This window comes from Gekko japonicus, unplaced genomic scaffold (assembly GCF_001447785.1).
Source record: "Gekko japonicus isolate JY-2015 unplaced genomic scaffold, Gekko_japonicus_V1.1 scaffold56, whole genome shotgun sequence".
Classification (NCBI taxonomy): Eukaryota; Metazoa; Chordata; class Lepidosauria; order Squamata; family Gekkonidae; genus Gekko; species Gekko japonicus.
Window position 1 is genome coordinate 530206 of NW_015169779.1, and position 18668 is coordinate 548873.

General features: G+C 46.3%; 1 protein-coding gene across 1 annotated transcript in view; it reads right to left on the bottom strand.

The window, feature by feature from the left end:
• PPARGC1A (peroxisome proliferator-activated receptor gamma, coactivator 1 alpha) overlaps window positions 1–18668 on the bottom strand; it is a 173255-nt gene that overhangs the window by 55388 nt on the left and 99199 nt on the right. The window contains exons 3-5 of the mRNA XM_015416760.1: window positions 16199–16393; window positions 7439–7561; window positions 5904–6108 (exon numbers count right to left, since the gene is read on the bottom strand). Of these exons, the coding sequence (XP_015272246.1) occupies window positions 5904–6108; window positions 7439–7561; window positions 16199–16393 (523 nt within the window). The remainder of the gene's footprint in view (window positions 1–5903; window positions 6109–7438; window positions 7562–16198; window positions 16394–18668) is intronic.

The window sequence follows — 18668 nt, forward strand, 5'->3', positions numbered from 1 at the left end:
CTGACATTAAAGCTGTGAGCGAGCGATTTGGCTGCTGCATAAATTAGTGGGATCTGGAGCCGTCCTTCCTGAGCTAAGACAAAAATGTGTGAGCCAGAGGCTAAGAAACTGTGAGCTAGCCCACATTAACTCAGCTTAGAGGGAACACTGCCTGGAGGCTATACAAACATGCAGTCACAGGTTAGGCTGTAAGTCAATTGAAAACAACTGTGATATTACTATGCAATCTAGTCAATAATGATTATCAAGCATCTTTATGACAGTACAAATGACAAAACACATTCCAGTACAAAAGATGCAAATATTTGAAGTGTCCTTGTGAATGACAGTTGATCAGATATTTGGAATAATTTCCCCCTGCATCAAAGAAGGACTGTGTTAAGCTACTTTAAGCAGCATTATTCAGAGAAATGTTGAACATGGACAGTTTGGTTCACAAGGACACTTTAAATAGTTGCATATTTTGTACTGGAATGTGTTTTGTAATTTGTACCATGATATGAACGCTTGGTGATTACTGAATAGTTTGCATAGTAATACCACAGTTGTTTTTTACATACTTACTACCTGGAGGCTGGCAGGGCTAGAGCCACTGCTAGTCAGAGGAGACGGTACTGACCCTGAGAGACCCCTGGCTTGGACTCAAGATAAAACAGCTTCATATGTTCAAAACAGAGGTAGTTGAGGGCAATGTTCCCTCTAAGCTGTGGAGTCTTGTGAGCAAAATTTCTACTTTGTGAGCTACTGGCATTAAAGTTGTGAGTGAGTAATTCAGCTACTGCATTAATTAGTTTGCTCTGGAGCCATCCTTCCTGAGCTAAGACAAAAATGTGTGAGCCAGAGGTTAAAAAAACTGTGAGCTAGCTCACACTAACTCAGCTTAGAGGAAACACTGGTTGAGGGAATTTTTTTTTAAAAGCAGTATCTTTAAATAAGCTCTAGTTGGGCCTGTAAGCTTTTAGATGGGGCAGCAGACAGAACGGAGAAAATAAAGTATATTCTCGGCTGTCCAGGCCGGGGGGGGGGGGGGCTATACCCTCTTACACCCCTTCCATAGCAGTGTGGAGCGCACCAAATGCCTCTTTATCCAGCAGCCGATACTAAATGTCACTAGAGATGTTTAGCTGGCCATGAAGAATTCTTTCTTTCTTTTCCTCAACGTGAGCAAAAGGGGGTCAGAACGGTTCCTACACCTGACACAGTTTAGAAAATAAAGCTATAAAATGCTAGGAGGGGGTTCTTTTTCTTTCTTTTCCTTAAAGGTGTAATAGGGCTGACACACTTATCGCCTATTCGGGAGCGGCAAGAGAGCTGTTTTTATTGTCTCTGAAGGAATACGTGGCAAGGTAACAATGTCTTCGTTTCTATCCTGGTCAAAAAAAGCAAAGAGGCTCTCTAATGAACTGTCTTGCCCAGTTTGTCCAGAGCGGTAATTATGTCCTAGTGGTAAATCACCTGTTCTGCGCAGCTGGAATCCAGTTAACCTTGTATTCCCCCCCCCAAAAAAAAGCTGCTACTCCTGGCTTATGCTCAGTGTGATGGACGGTGGTGGAAAAGTGCCGTCAAGTCACAACCGACTTATGACAACCCAGTAGGCTTTTCAAGTCAAGAGACACTCAGAGGTGGTCTGCCATTGCCTGCCTCTGCTTATCAGTCTCGCTATTCCTTGGTGGTCTCCCATTCAAACAATAAACTGGGCTGATCCTGCTTAGCTTGTGAGATCTGACGAGATCAGGCAAGCCTGGGCGATCCAGGTCAGGTCAGGGTGATGGATAGAGCACAAAAATGAACCACGATATAACAGCCAGCCCATAAGCACTGGCTACTGGGAAGGAGTCCAGATTCGACAGGTCGATGTTTAGAACGCCACCCTTAAACGGGTCTGCCAGAGATAGATTCATGGAGGATAAGGTGATCAATGGCTACTATTAGTCTATCAATGGCTGCTGGCCATGGTGACTGAGGGGAACCTCCACATTCAGAGGCACTAAATCTAAGCCTCTGAATCCCCCAGCCAGGAGGCAACATCAGGGGAAGACCTCGGCCTCTCCATGCCCTGTTGTTGGCCCTCCAGAAGAACTGGTTGGCCACTGTGTGAGGCACGATGCTGGACTAGATGAACCTCTGGTCTGACCTAGCAGGGCTCTTCTGATGCTCTTACAAAGGCCTCGGCCACTATGCCCTGTCACTGGCTGTCCAAAGGAAATGGTTGGCCACTGTGTGAGACAGGATGCTGGACTAGATGGACCACTGGTCTGATCCAGCAGGGCTGGATGTTGAGAGTGAGAGAGACAAAGGTTAGTTTAAGGGGAGCGTGACTCAAGATCTGGGGAGACATCAGAGTTATCGGTTCAGTTTCCCTCTCTGGGGAACCGAGGTGTTTTAGCACATGCCAACTGGGTTTGCTAGTTCTAGTATGTCACTGGCAACAGGATGCCTATGAGGAAACAGGATGCCTATGAGGAAAGGTTAAGGCGCTTAGGGCTCTTTAGCTTGGAGAAACGACGACTGAGGGGTGACGTGATTGAGGTTTATAAGATTATGCATGGGAAAGAGCAGGTAGAGAAAGAGGTACTTTTCTCCCTTTCTCACAATACAAGAACTCGTGGGCACTCCATGAAATTGCTGAGCGGTCGGGTTAGAACAGATAAAAGGAAGTCCTTCTTCACCCAAAGAGTGATTCACACATGGAATTCACTGCCACAGGAAGTGGTGGCGGCTACAAGCATGGACGGCTTCAAAAGGGAATTAGATAAGCATATGGAGCAGAGGTCCATCAGTGGCTATTAGCCACAAGGTATAGATAGGGACTCTGGGGCAAGTGATGCGCTGTATTCTTAGTGCTTGGCGGGGGTCAACAGTGGGAGGGCTTCTAATGTCCTGGCCCCACTGCTGGACCTCCTATTGGCACTGGTATTTCTGGCCACTATGTGATACAGAGTGTTGGACTGGATGGGCCTTTGGCCTGATCCAACATTGGCATCTCTTATGTTCTTATGTCCTGATGACAGATGGGTTTCCCACGGAATGCGCTATCCAAAACCTAACACCCACAGTTCTTGCTCAAGCATTACCATTGATCTCAGTGGTTTCCTTCTGAACAAACTCCGCTGTTGTTCACTTTTAAAAACCCAACCACCTTGTGCCAGACAGTTACCCCTGTCACCTTCAGTGAATGATCAAGGCTTGGGCGGGTTTACAGCCGGGCCCAGAGTCTGCCCCTTCAAACTGTTTTCATTTCCCACTGGTTATCCTACCGGTGCAGAGGGGAAGGAGGGAAACTGTGGGGTGGTAAAATCCTGCGAGACAGTATGTAAGCCCCCAGGATAACCATCGCAAGTCAGTCTCTTCCCTTCATCTTGGAGGACCATTTCATACATTATAAGGTGGCGGAGTTTTGCCGCAAATGGTATATTTGGTAGCTGATCTGTGTATGTGTGAAGTGTCACCAAGTCACAACCGACTTATGGGGACCCCATAGGACCTTTGCGGCAGGAGACTAACAGAGGTGGTTTGCCATTGCCTTCCCCTGCATGGTGGCCCTAGCATTCCTTGGTGGTCTCCAGTGTTCCCTCTAAACTGAGTTAGTGTGAGCTAGCTCACAGTTTTTTAGCCTCCGGCTCACACATCTTTGTCTAAGCTCAGGAAGGATGGCTCCTTCCATCCTTCCACAGTAGCCAAATCGCTCAGTCACAGCTTTAACGCCAGTAGCTCACAAAGTAGATTTTTTGCTCACAAGACTTCAAAGCTTAGATGGTGGTCTCCCATCCAATTACTAACCAAGGCTGACCCTGCTTAGCTTCTGAGGTCTGACAAGACCAGGCTAGCCCTGCAAAGTCCTCCTCAAGACACACGTCTTTGCAAACGTATGCCTGTCATAGTTATCCTAAGTTTAACATATCGGGGGGGGGGGACACACCCAAAAGTGCAATCCATAAACTGTAACCCATAAACAGGCTTTTTACGTAGAGATCCTAAGGTCTTGGTCTGGAAACCATTATTAGCCAATGAGTGGCGCTCTGACAAAGGGACTAGGGGTGTGCAAAAAATAAGTAAACTCGGCCCATTCGGATTCGGCCGAATCGGGCAGAATCAATTTCGGCTGGCAGTAAGACCCCCGCATGTCAGTTTCGTCAGTACCAGTCAATTCAGGAGTCTTTCGGCCACCCGAATGTCAATTTCAGCCCCATTATATCCTCAATGGCGAAAACATAGGGTATATTCTGGGGGCTGGAGGGGAAGGGGGCTTGAGGGAGAGACTCCAAACTCGCAGGGTAGCTGCCGGAGCCTCTCCCCAAGATACCAACAAAGTTTCAAGAGCATTGGACCAGGGGGTCCAATTCTACGGGCCCTCAAACAGGTTGCCCCTATCCCCTCCATTGTTCTTTATGTTTGGGGAAAAGTTACCACACTACACTGCATCTCTGACAGAAACTCGGCTTTGGAAAGCTTGTCTTAGGCTGAGGTCACACGAGCAGTTTGCCGAGACAGAGGCATGATGATACCTTTGTGGGTTTAAAGAGCATGATCAGACAGCAACACCCGCCTTCCGTGCCCCAGTCGCCAGCACCCTGTGTCACCCCGCTTTGCCGGTGGAGTAATCAGGCACCAGGGAAAGTCTGGTGTTTACGGATGCCAGTGCTTCCACTCCGCTTTCCCGGACGTCTGAACTCTCCAGTCACGAAAGGAACTTGGAAGGGAAGTCTGAACCGGCAGACCCATTTCTGCCACTGTTGTTGTTTTTTAGTTGCTGCCTAGATGCACCTGCATTAAAACAGAAATGACCAGGCAGCGCTCTCCATGGTTGAGGCGCTGCGGCAATATGAATGCCTGACCACCAGACAAGTGTGCTGCCCCACAGCACTTCAAACTGGTGCAATTAGAGGTGCACCCAGACTGCAGCAAGCCTCCAGTGTGACCGCAGCCTTAGAAGATCTTCTGATGCCCCATAGCATTGCCTCTGCTGTAACATTTGAAGGGGAAGTGGCAAAGATGGAACACGCCAGCCATTTCCATGAACGGAGCTTGTACATTCTTTCTCTCTTTGTAACTCCTCAAATATTATGGCAGAGCACAGTAAGAGGGGCTGCACAGGACCTCCTGCTATTTGGGCAGCCTCTTCTCATCATAACGTCTTAACCCTAAGTGAATGGAAGAAAATAGGCTTGGTATTCTAGTATCCTCCCAGTTTCTGGGCCTGGACTCACAGTGACGGAGGGAGGGGGATTCAGCCCTTGTACTACCACTCAGGTCTGGCTAGAGGAGGACCCCACAGAGAGATCGGCCACACCATGAAGGGATCCTCCAAAGAGGAAGGTCCGAAGCCAAATGGAAAGACCCATACTTTTCTTGCAGCAGGTCCCAGGTTCAATCCCTGGCTAGAAACAAATTCCAGCAGCAGAGCCAGGAAAGAGCCAGCCAGTGTTCCCTCTAAGCTGAGTTAGTGTGAGCTAGCTCACAGTTTTTTAGCCTCTGGCTCACACATTTTTGTCTCTGCTCAGGAAGGATGGCTCCAGAACACACTAATTTATGCAGTAGCCAAATCACCTGCTCACAACTTTAATGCCGGTAGCTCACAAGGTAGAGTTTTTGCTCACAGGACTCTACAGCTTAGAGGGAACATTGGCCAGGACTGTGAGCCTGGAGAACCACAGCCCAAGTGGACAATACAGAGTTAGATAGACCACTTGTCCGACTCAGGATAAGACAGCATCGCACATTCTGTAAGTGGGTGAAGTTATCCTTCCTGACTGCCCGGGCCAGATTAATCATGGTCTGAGCAACCAGGAGTCATTCTCTTACTGGTTCCACACCACCCATGCCTCTCTACGCCTTCCTTCCTTCACCATGTCCACCTTGGTCCCAGCAACCACGAAACACCTTTCTTTGGGTCTCAGGCCTACCTTGCAAGTGATGTGTCTGAGACTGCAAAAGGGCCTTCTTTTTCGAGGTGCACTTGTCTCTGTTGCTGTTCTTGTTCTCTGTTGGTTTGGTCTGTGGAGGGTCATCGTTTGTAGTCAGATACTTGAGGAGCTCCGAGCAAGGGCGTCTCTGTGGCTTTGGCGGTTGACAAACGCTCTTCGCTTTATTGCTCCATGAATTCTCAGTCTTAAGAAACGAGAAACAATTGAAAAAAAAGAAAAGAAAAAGAAAGCTGGAATTAGTGAACTGAACCTTATCAGAATGGATAGAGGTTTTCGGAAGAGATGAGATGTTCAGCAAAGTGTACCGTCAAAGTGTACTAGATCTATGAGCTGTGAGTAACTGTTTGCAGAACAAGGAACGGAAAATTAATTACATTTAAAATTCCTAAATGACACTGATGTGGCTTTTTATTTCATTTATCTTACGTTTCAATGTTCCTACTAGACAACACGTAACCAACAAGACCATACAGCGCCTTTGCTATGAATGGGGGGGAGGGAAAGCTGGTTTAAACTTTAATTTGCTGCTGATTGCTCAAGCCCAGCATTCACAACTCTCTTAAGTGCCCCTAAACGCTCTGTTTTCAGTTACAGTCGATGGCAAGGCAAACATTGTTTAATACAGCCTGCTAACAGAATTACATCGCTGTCGGTATCCCAGCCAATTAATGGTTGATATAGACCTTTCTGCCGAGCTTCTTTTTCTAGGTTAGGCTGTTTGTGAGGCACCAGCCTGGAGTTGCACGTCAACACATCAGTAATATTTTAACGGCACCATCTATTGCTCGGTGCATAGGTCAAAAGCAAAAACGCTGCCTAATTCAGCCATGAGAGAAGGGGGGGGGGGAGGACAAAGGCATCAGGACACAAAAGGAACCAAAGCAACTCCTGTTGTGTATTTTATGAAAATTCTGAATGAATCAAATCGGGGGGATTCAGTCCACACATGGCAGTTCAGATACATACTGGAGATACATACTGGGTTTGGTCCTCCAATTCATCTGGGTGGAGGGAAAGACGTGCATTTCCCCCCACCTCCAAGCACATAAAACAACATGGATGCATCATGTGGAGGCCTGTGTACATGATGCTCCACTCTGTGAGATTCTTCTCCCTCAAAACAAGGGAAGTGGGACAGTTGCACAAGATGTGCCCCTGTCCTCAGGGGCCACCATAACTGCCTATCACTTGAGGTATGCTGCAAAGAAAAAGGTCGCATAAGAAGAGAGGCACCCAAGCCTATAAATGTTATCCTTCCTGAGTCTCAGGGAGAAAGCAGCACTGTAAGTAACATAAACAAATAAACAGATGCCCTTTGATCTGTTAAATTCGCACCACATTCTTTGCAAAAAAAAAAAGGGAAAGCCACATGATAATTTGCATCTTCCCGTGGCCATAAATACATTGTAAAAAGCATCCGAAGCAGGCCATTCTCTGCATTTGAAGGCATGAAAAACTCTTTTAGGAACTACTTTTACAGAGACACGCATGCATTGCACAGATTCATGCCCTACCTTAATGGCCATAGGGCTTGCTCTGATCCTGTGATTGGTGCTGGCATGATTGTGTGTGCTGAGGCCACTGCATTCATCGTAATTTAGCTGGGTGTTAGCTGGAGCCAACAAGAGCTTCTTAAGCTGCAGGCGAAACAGGGGAGAAAGTTCGGGAGAGGTGGAGAATGACAGAAAGAACAAAAGAGACAGAAGAGTTATGCATCCTTACGCCCAACATTTCATCGGAGAGTTTGATAGCCAGGGCCCTGGGATTAAAGTCTACCCATGGTGTGACAGAAAGACTGTGGGGCCACCACACGCTACAGACCTATCGCTAGGTCTACCGGAGATCCATGCATGGAGGTAATGTTTACATAGCTGGGTACAGTCCAATATTTATAGATCAAATCACATAGGAATGGATCCTACGTAGCAGCAATAAAAGGCACCTACAGAGACACAGATTTCCTCTGTTTCCCTGGCAGCCACCTGTGTCTGCCCAAAGGGTTGCCACCAGCAGGGGATGAGGGGATAGGGTTGCCAGATCCAGGTTGGGAAACTCCTGGAGATTTGGGGGTGGAGCCTCAGGAGGATAGGGGCCTTAGTGGGGTACAATGCCTTGGAGTCCACCCTCTGAACCATCCATTTTCTCTAGGGAAACTGATGTCTGTACTCTGGAGACAGATGAACACATAAATCTGCCTTATACTGAAGCAGATTGTGACGACCTCCTTATTCTGGAGGTCTGGTTTCACTTTAAAAGTGTTCTTTGTTTTGTTTTACTGGGTATATATGGCTGCCACCAGGAAATTTTAAGGATTTCCAAACCTTTATGCTTTTACTGTTGCTCTTTTTAATTTGGTAGACCGAGTTCAAGGCTTATAGGGATCTATGTGGTCCTGGGAAGTATTTCATTCAGAGCTGGTATAAACTTGGATGAAAGAGGATTTATTGAAATAACTACTAAATAAGAGGGTTGTACAATGTAACTAGTAATGTACAGATGATGAACAATCGCTTTGGTATCACACAATCTTATCCCTCACTGACAGGGATCTTTCAGGTAACTTTGTAACACTTGTTTAACTCAAGGTCATATATGTTCACTGTTTCTCTCCAGTTTATCAGGACATACAGCCTTTCCTATAACTTGTCTTCAATTAAACTTTCATTTACTTGTTCCTATACACTCAGCTTTCCTTCTGTTTCTCTGTCTCACTGTACTACCTCAACTGTCAGCTTATAACTGCTTCAACACAGAACTGCTTGTCTAACTACTAACTGAACATCAACTGTCAACATCTAACTGAAACTACAGACTGACATACATACTCATCCATTCAGATTCACTTCCAAAAGCCCTCCCCCTCTCTGTCAACCACCAATCATACCATACTTGCCTCTCTCAACCACTCTAGTCTATCTATCACAGCCATGCAACCAAACTTTTAAAGAGACACACACACACAGAAACAAGGAATCGTTATACAGATCCTCGGTCTTCAGGTGAACATTTGGAAAAATGTAAATAGAGACTGTTCAGGTATGAGTATATACTGTCAATATAAGCATAGGCATGTAGCTGTACATTTCTATTCTGAGTCCATATACAAAACAAGGCATATTTGTCAGGTCTGGGATACAGTCACTCTCACCACACTCTTGTATCAGCAAGATTTGTTTATTGAGAAGTGAAACAGTTTCCAAGCGTAGACATGTTCTGTGTCAGAACTGACACCCAGGTGTCAGGACTGAACCTATACACCAGGGGTGTCAAACATAAGGCCTGGGGGCCAAAACCAGCCTATCCAGGGCTCTTTCCTGACCCTCAAGCAACTGGTATGTATGGAAGTGTAAGGTACTCCCCCTTTTATGGTATTCCTTGGAAAAAATCTAGTCTTGAATATCATTAAATATATTTATTGGGGCTTTTGTGGGCTCCCCAGTAAATCAATTGCTTTCATTGCTAGGAATCAATTGCTTTTGTTTGTATTTTGAGTAAAAATAATATTGTTAATTGGGTTTGCCTGTGTCCTTTATAAAGTTTATGTCTCTGGTACCCAGGATTACATTTTATAGCACACATGGCCTGGCCCAACAAGGTGACATTTATGTCACATCTGGCCCTCGTAACAAATGAGTTCGACACCTCTGCTATACACTATGCAGGACATCCCCCCTAAAGTGCACTACCCAATCACTATCCACATTCAGCCCACAAAAGATCCAAACTACCCCAATACACTGCCCCCCACACCTGCTCCTAGCTGTTGCACTATTTAGAAATTCCCTGCACCCAAGGTCGAAGGGAGAGCTGAGATCATGCGCTTCCCAGGCACTGCGTAAGCCGACAGTCACACACTCCCATCACACACATCCCTTTAGCCAGAAGGATAAACAGCCTAGGGAAGGAAAGAAAGAAGGAAAGAGAAGCAATTAACTTGAGGCCACAGAGTCCATGACAAGCAAGGCCCAAGCTTGACAATATTCTGTCCCCCCTGGATGGAACAGAAGCAAAGCATAGCAGCTGTAAGGATTCTGTAGGCCATGGAAAGAATCAAGAAGTTCTTTCTTGCCACACTACCCTCCACTCCTTTGGGAAATTCCTGCAAGCTACACTGTTCTGACAGCAACACTAAGCACGGTGGATCATCTCTGTAGGCGCCTACACATCGCACGGACCCCCACCTGCCAGCCAGAGCCCACATCACTGCCATGAGCTCAGTCCTGTGTATAAACCCAAACAAGGCCATAAAACATCAAACATGGCCACTGTGTACCCCAGGGGTCTCCAACGTGGTGCTTGTGGGTGCCATTTTGTTGCTGCTCAGTCGCACAGTTGAGTCTGACTCTTCGCGACCCCATGGACCACATCACGCCAGGCCCTCCTGTCTTCCATCATGCTCCGGAGTTTGCTCAATTTCATGTTCACTGCATTGATAACACTGTCTAACCATCTCATCCTTTGCCGTCCCCTTCTTCTTTGACCTTCAATCTTTCCCAGCATCAGGGTCTTCTCCAGTGAGTGCTCCCTTCTCATTGGGTGGCCAAAGTATTTGAGCTTCAGCTTCAGTATCAAGCCTTCCAGGGAACAGTTAGGGTTGATTTCCTTTAGGATTGACCAATTTGATCTCCTTGCAGTCCAAGGAACTCTCAAAAGTCTTCTCCAGCACCATAATTCAAAAGTGTCTATTCTTCAGCGCTCGGCCTACCTTGTGGTCCAACTCTCACAGCCGTACATGCCATAGTGACTGACAACACCTTTTCTAGTGCCCGCCAAGTGTTTTTACAAAGTGGGCAGGAGCAAACTAGGGTTTTTACCCATCAAGGCTGATGATTGACTATTGGAGATTTGATTAGCATTGCAGATTTTTTAAAATGTTTATTTATTTATTTATTTAATTCCATTTCTATCCCGCCCTCCCCGCATGCAGACTCAGGGCGGCTTACAAGGCACAAATGCTATAAAACCAAGTACATTAAAAACAACATAAGTTAAACAAGCATCTGCATCTTGTACAAGCATCTTGTACAAGCATCTGCACTATATTACTGAGTCCACAGTTTAAGAGTGGCATTTACCGCACTTTGTTTTCAGTCTATGCCCACTGAATTGCTGTCTGGAAGATATTTCAAGAAACCAAGAAATTTGTGCATTCAGAACCTCTGTGGAAGATTTATTTCACTATATAATGATTTGTCCTTTATATTCGGACCTCAGAAGCCGATTCCTATCTGGAATTCTAAGCCAAGTCCACAATTTATCTGACAGCGAAAAGCTGATTTTTCTCTTCTCGGACATGAACCCCTTGGTCTCGTGCAAGGTAGCGCTCTTCGCACTTGCAGCTAGGAAAGTCAGATCCAAGGTGGCTCTTTCTTTCACAATGATCGATGAAGTATTGATACCAAGCTTTTAAATTCCAAATTGTTGTAATTCTGACATTTTAGTTGTACAATTGAATTTTATTCTGAATGCAATGTTTTAAATTATAAGTATTTTTGAATGTAATTTTGTATTGTAATGGCCAATGGCCACATACAATAAATCTAATCTACAATCTATATTACTGATGTTAAACTGTGGTAATCATTTTGCTGGGACCGCCTCCTGTGGCAGCCCTTTTGTGGCTGCGCCCACTAGGCTGCGCCAAAATTCCAAATGTGCCCGTGGGTTAAAAAGGACAGGGACCCCTGGTCTATTCTTTGGCTCATAAACACTGACATTGTGGACCCCAAGGGCCCGCAAAAACCTCTTGTCCAGCTAGCACGTTAATGTGGGCCACATAAAAACGGAAAGTTGGAATGATTTCTTTGTCTCAAAGCTGCCTACTTTTCGTGGCGGGGGGGGGAACCGAGCCTGGCATAAGGCAAGATTTGTCCAGCACAGAACGAACATCTAGCAGAGAGACACATAAAGCACACAGAAATATTGTGCTGAAAGAGAACTCTGCACTTTTGGCCCGGCCTCCTCTGGCTTGTTTTTTCTGCAGGGCAAAGAAAGTAATATGAATCTTCTTAGTGGCTGATACAATCATTCTGGAAACGCAAGTTATCTCGATAGCGAAAGATGTAAGATACCGAACTTCATTTCAGACCCGCGTGGGTCTCTTGTCCGTGGAAATGCCCTCTTTTTTCTTCACCGCTTCTCCTCAGTCATTGGGGTCCCTTCTCCCCACCGAGCTTTTCTCCTCTTGACTGGCTTCCCCTTCCTTTTGGGGCTTCATTCCCTCTTGGCTCCCTTTCCTCACTTGCTCCCCAGCTGAGTCTCTGGTGGGGTTTTATTCTCCCTTCCTAGCCTCAAGGACTCCCGGGTCTCCAAGGCAGCTTACGCGCTAAAACTGGGGATTCTGAGCCCGTGGGGTAAAAAGGAGAAAACCTCTGGTCTGCGCCTAGTGAGGAAAAATCTACTGCAGAAAGTTTCACATAATCTGCAGTTTTAAAAATGTCACTGTGGGGAATTTCACTGCTGCGGAAATGGTCTCTGTTCCCAAATGTTCCTATCAAGTCTTCTAATCCCATTGCTGCTTGTGTTTTGCTGTTGTTTGTACTAACTGGGGACATTTGATGATGTGTATAAATATGATTTAGGCGCTGCAGTGGCTCAAGTGGTTAAGACGCTGAACTGCAGGCTGTGGAAGGTCGGTAGTTCAGCAGTTCGAGACCCGAGTGTGCCGCATGACGGAGTGAGCTCCCGTCTCTACTTCCAGCTCCTGCCAACCTGGCAGTTCGAAAGCAAGAAATTGCAAGTAGATAAATAGGTACCACTTCGGTGGGAAGGTAACATCGTTCCGTGCGCCTCGGTGTTTAGGCATGCCGGCCACATGACCACGGAAACGTCTTCGGACATCGCTGGCTCTTCGGCTTTGAAACGGAGATGAGCACCGCAACCCTAGAGTCAGATTCGACTGGCTTTCGAGCAAGGGAACCTTTACCTTTATAAATATGATGGCAAGCCCTCTGGACAGGAAATTGTCATTCCTAAATCTGAAAAAACAGTCTGTGATTGTAACGGCCCATTCACCCAGTATGCAGTCTTAAAAATGTCAATGCAGGGAATGTCACTACGGCAGAGGTTCCTGCACTGCCTTGCTCACATATCAGGCCGTAGACCCCTTGCTGTCCCACAGAGGAGAGTGTCACTGCTAAGTCTGCTCAATGCAACAATTTGTTTCACTGCACAGTGAACAACCATGTCGCATTTCTATGTGCTTCGCACCCTCCTGTGCAGAGCTGATGGTCACCAAGTACAGGAAGTCTGCATAGGACGGCACAGTTAGCTGCAGCTGTTGAGAACCATCAGGCAATGCAAGTAGTGAGGAAACAGGAAATGAACCGACATATTTGAGAAGAAACCAGGAAGCTCTGCCTACAGCCTTTTCATGGATGCTTGCTGTGTAGCAAGTGGGCCCAAACCAAATGACACCCTTCATTCAATCCTTCCATCTCTTTCCTGACTTAACAAATTTGTGTATCTTAACAAATGGCCCTGATTTATAGGGCTGTCAGGTTCCCCCACTACCACCATGGGAATAGAAGACTCAGTGGAATCCTCTGTGAGCAGAGATGAATGCACTGGCTTGCTGATGAACCAGGTCTTACCCAGTAACCCTCAAAGCACATTTGACCTACCATCTCAGTTTTTGATCAATTTATTCTCCCCAAAAGAATTCTCTTTTAATAAACCCCTAAACTGTCCTCACAGGACTACAGTTTCCAGGAGTTCTGGGGTGGGGAAGGAGTAACTCTGTGGTGGCAACTGGCCCCACTGCTGGACCTCCTGATGGCACCTGGTGTTTTTGGCCACTGTGTGACAGAGTGTTGGCCTGATCCAACATTGGCTTCTCTTATGTTCTTAAGTTCTTACCCGTGAAACTGGGGAGCACAGATATGCTCTCAGTTCTGTGGTAATGTTTTACTGGGTATCAGTTAAGATTTCCGTTCCTCAACAGGCAGGACTAAGGTTAGCAAGACCTCAGTCAGTTTTTACATTCACTAAGACCTCAGTCGGTTTTACAGGAGGATGGTAGACCTAGCCAGTGAAACAACCACTGTAAACTCCACCACACCTTCCGCATGGCCCTCTTTGCCTCTGTGGTGGCAACTGGGAAGGCCACTTGTTTTTCCTCAGGGGATCAGATTTGGCACTGGGTCTCCACCCAAACCCCCCCTCTGCTTACCAGTATCAGCCAACTAATTGTTAACAGCACATAAGCCAACATCAAATTCCCCTGGTCTTCATTAATAAGAATTTCTACATATTAGTACAAGTGAAACCTAAACACACACACACACAAATAACAGAGATCCTCAAGTAAGAAAATATGGTTGTTGTAGATTATCTCGGCTGTATGGCCATGGTCTTGGCACTGTAGTACCTGATGTTTCGCCAGCTGCCGCTGGCGAAACGTCAGGTACTACAATGCCAAGATCACGGCCATGTAGCCTGGAAAAACTACAACACCTAATGAACGCCGGCCGGGAAAGCCTTCGACGACATAAGAAAATATGAATTAACGACACTGCTTCTTCTTATCTGGATACAGCAGTCTGCAAATGTGTTGTTTACAAAAAGCCAATCAAAGTTATCATTTCTGTTCAGTAGGTCAGGGACCTACGTGTCTTCGGGACCGCCTCTCCCGATATCTCCCCCGAAATGGCATTAAGATCAGCAGATAAGAATCTTCTGGTGGCTCCCGGCCCCAACGATATCCAGCTGGCCTCAGCCAGGGACTTTTCAGTCCTGGGCCCAGCCTGGTGGGACTTTCTGCCGGATGACATCCGTCCCCTGTCTGATCTATGAACGTTTCACAGGGCTTGTTAAGGCAGAGGTGTTCTGCCAGGCCTTTGGTTGAGGCCCAGCACCCTCCCCCTCCCTCCCCCCAAAACTGAATGCTCGAGATGCCATCTTGAAGAAGAGATTGGATTTATACCCCGCCCTTCACTACCTGAAGGAGTCGTAGAGCAGCTTAGAAAGAAGAAGAAGAAGAGATTGGATTTATATCCCGCCCTTCACTCGGAGTCTCAAAGCGGCTTAAAAACTCCTTTCCCTCCCCCTCCCCACAACAGACACCCTGTGAGGTGGGTGGGGCTGAGAGAACTCTGACAGGAACTGCCCTTTTTCAAGGACAGCTGTGCCAGAGCTTGTGACTGACCCAAGGTCACATCAGCAGGTGCAAGTGGAGGAGTGGGGAATCAAACCCGGTTCTCCCAGATTAGAGTCCGCGCACTTAACCACTACACCAGACTGCAGAAGAAGAAGAAGAGATTGGATTTATACCCCACTCTTCACTACCCAAAGGTGTCTCAGAGTGGCTCACAAACTCCTTTCCCTTCCCCTCCCCACAACAGACACCCTGTGAGGTAAAAGAAGAAGAAGAGATTGGATTTATACGCCACCCTTCACTACCCAAAGGTGTCTCAGAGCGGCTTACAAACTCCTTTCCCTTCCCCTCCCCACAACAGACACCCTGTGAGGTCGGTGGGGCTGAGAGAGCTCTGACAGAAACGGCTCTTTTTTCAAGGACAGCTCTTATCAGAACTATGGCTTGCCCAAGGTCATCCAGTCAGGTGCAAGTGGAGGAGTGGGGAATCAAACCCGGTTCTCCCAGATTAGAGTCCGCACTCTTAACCACTACACCAAACTGGCTTACCATCTCCTTTCCCTTCCCCTCCTCAAAACAGACTCCCTGTGAGGTAGGTGGGGCTGAGAGAGCTCTGAGAGAACTGCCCTTTCAAGGACAGCTCTTGTCAGAACTACGGCTTGCCCAAGGTCATCCAGCTGCTCTTGTCAGAACTACGGCTTGCCCAAGGTCATCCAGCTGCTACAAGTGGAGGAGTGGAGAAATCAAACCCGGTCCTCCCAGATTAGAGTCTGTGCACTTAACCGCTACACCAAACTGGCTCTTGGACTTAAAATGTACTTTAAATGTTTTAAAATATTCATGTTTGAACGTTAATATTGAATTTTTATGGTTCTAATTGGTTTCATAATGTAATTGGTTTTATAAGGTATTGAGTTTCTACTGTAAACTACCCTGAGCCCCACGAAGGGTGGTCAAGAAATCGAAATAAATAAATAAGTAAATAAATTGAAGAAGCTGTTGGTTATGTTTATCCTAGTGTTCTCTCCTATACTTCCAAGAGTGATTCAGTTTTCTTTGGATTTTCAATCTAAAGGAAAAGTGTGAACCTCACTGTGACTACGTCATACCCATACGGTGGGCGGCCAGCCAGAGAGGACCCCTTTACTTCCTGTTAAACGGTAGGTAGTCATGCTCTTACTAGAGACGGCTCTTCTGCCTCCTGAGATGGAGGAGCGCTGTCGGGCATTGGTGAAGAACTAGCATCGTTTTCATTGGTCACATCACCATCTGCCAGGGCGTCGAATGAAGGTAATCCATCCTCGTCCACCGGGATATTGTCCAGCGTCTCTGTGAGGACTGCTAGCAAGTTGGCTTCGTTTTCTTCATCGATCTTCTACAGGAGAAGAAGAAGAAGAGGGGGGGAAAAACAGAGACAGAGAGCAGGCATGATAAGATTAATAGCCACAGAAAACAAAATTTGTCTGAATTAATTTTTACAAGCGTCAACTGCCTCAACAACAATAATTCCTGCATCTGAAATGATCGAGGGGATTTTTTTGGAGGGCGCGACTTCCACAAACACCTACTGGAAGCTGTCACTGTTCTTCTGATTCTTTCTCCCCTGTATCGTTGCCCCGCTTTCTCTTTGCAAAGCCAATACTAACAACTTCACCTCAATTATCACACTCAGACCACCCCCACCTTACTTCATTAGAAATCTGCGATGCCCATCTACCCCAATGCAGAACGCCAGTTAATTGACCCAACGAAATTACAAGGCTCGCAAAATGAGACAGCTAATCAGAAGATGAAAATTTATTACTAGATAAAATTAAGCAACTTTTCCGGCTACACGGGCCTGGGGGGCGGGGGAAACACCTATTATTTCTCTTTAGACCCAACCCCACACAATCAAAATCTGGCACCCAATACAAAACTTCTCATTTCGATGTAAACTGAAGTATAGCAATCAGTGCTCTTATTAATGACAGACTGTACTTTTCTGTTTTGAATAAATGAATTATGCAGGTTGCCTTTTGAAGCTGTCCTACTACTGGATACGTTTATCTAATTCAGGCTGCAATTATAGAAAAAGCAGATTAATTCCTAATCAGATGTGGATGCAACGTTAATTTGTACTAGATATCTTATTTCGGTACCAGGGATTTGTTTGTGTCAAATCAAATACATTTAATACGCTTGCATTCCTCAATGCGATATGTTCCAATTATGATACACGTATTGGGAAGACGGAAAAATAAAGCACTTATTATATTTTTAGAGATTTGTTTTGGCAATTATTAATGACTTAGGGCTTGGGAAACTCCCTGCGGAGCCTATGCAAAGACTTTGCCGGCAGCCAAATAAAATCCTCAGCAAGAGAACGTAGTCTAGAGATTCTCGGCAGACGACACACTCGAGTAGCTTAATACCACCCAGGCACGGGCGCGGATTGCTACCTGAAACACCAAGACACATCAAGGCTTTTCTCAGTAAAGATTCATTAGGATTGATCTGAACAGAACTGACTCGTGTTCGGTTAAATCCACCCTTTATCAAAAGAGCAGTTGAGGAAACAGATCACACAAACTCAATCAATTTAGGGGAATGGGTAAAAATGACCCAATTAAATAAATAAAGCCTGCACACAACGGCAGTCTCTCTTTTTAAAAAAAATTATTTCAAGGCAACATGGAAAATTTATATCCACCTTTGCACATCAGCTGAATGTGCAGAATCAACACACAGCTGGGCAGAAGGAGTGCACCTGCCTAACATATATATGTCATATATAATATTACACATAATCTATAAGCCATGTAAACATGCAAGGGGTTGGATCCAGAACACTGACAGTGGAAAGAACTGGGATCTTTGCCACATTCCCTTGCCCCCAATACCTTTTGACCCTAAAGCCCCAAGGTAAGGCATCATAGAATTAGAGACTCACAGAGTTGGAAGGGGCCATACAGGCCATCTAATCCAACCACCCCCCCCCCCCCCCCCCCTCCCCATGCCCCGCAGACCACCCATCGCAAAAAGACTGCCACTGATGGGGAGCTCACCACCTCCCTAGGCAGCTGATGCCACTGTTGAGCAACTCTGACTATAAAAAAGTTTCCCCCAATATCCAGCCGGCACCTTCCCGCTCTTCATTTAAACCCATTCTTGCGAGTCGTCTCCTCCACTGCCCACAGGAGCAGCTCCCTGCCCTCCTCTAAGTGACAGCCCTTCAGATACCTCAAGTGAGCAATCCTGTCCCTCCTCAACCTCCACTTCTCCAGACGGAACATTCCCAGTCCCTCAGCCTTTCCTCATAGGGCTTGGTCTCCAGGCCCCTGATCATCCTTGCCGCTCTCCTCTGCACCCGCTCCATTCTGTCCACACTCCTTTTCAAGTGAGGCCTCCAGAACTGCACACAATGCTCCAGGTGCAGCCTGACCAAGGCAGTGTACAGCGGGACTATGATGACATCTTGCAATGTGGATGTTATGCCTCTGCTGATTGCAGTATTCCATCCTGCGGACGGCTAATTAGGTGGCATCAGAAAAAAAATAACAGAAAAACAGGAAGTCACACACCATGCTAGGGAACGGTATCCCTTCCTCAAGCCAAGCAAAATAAAGCAGGGTTTAATATAAAGCCATGTTAGTCTTAGCTGTTCTGTT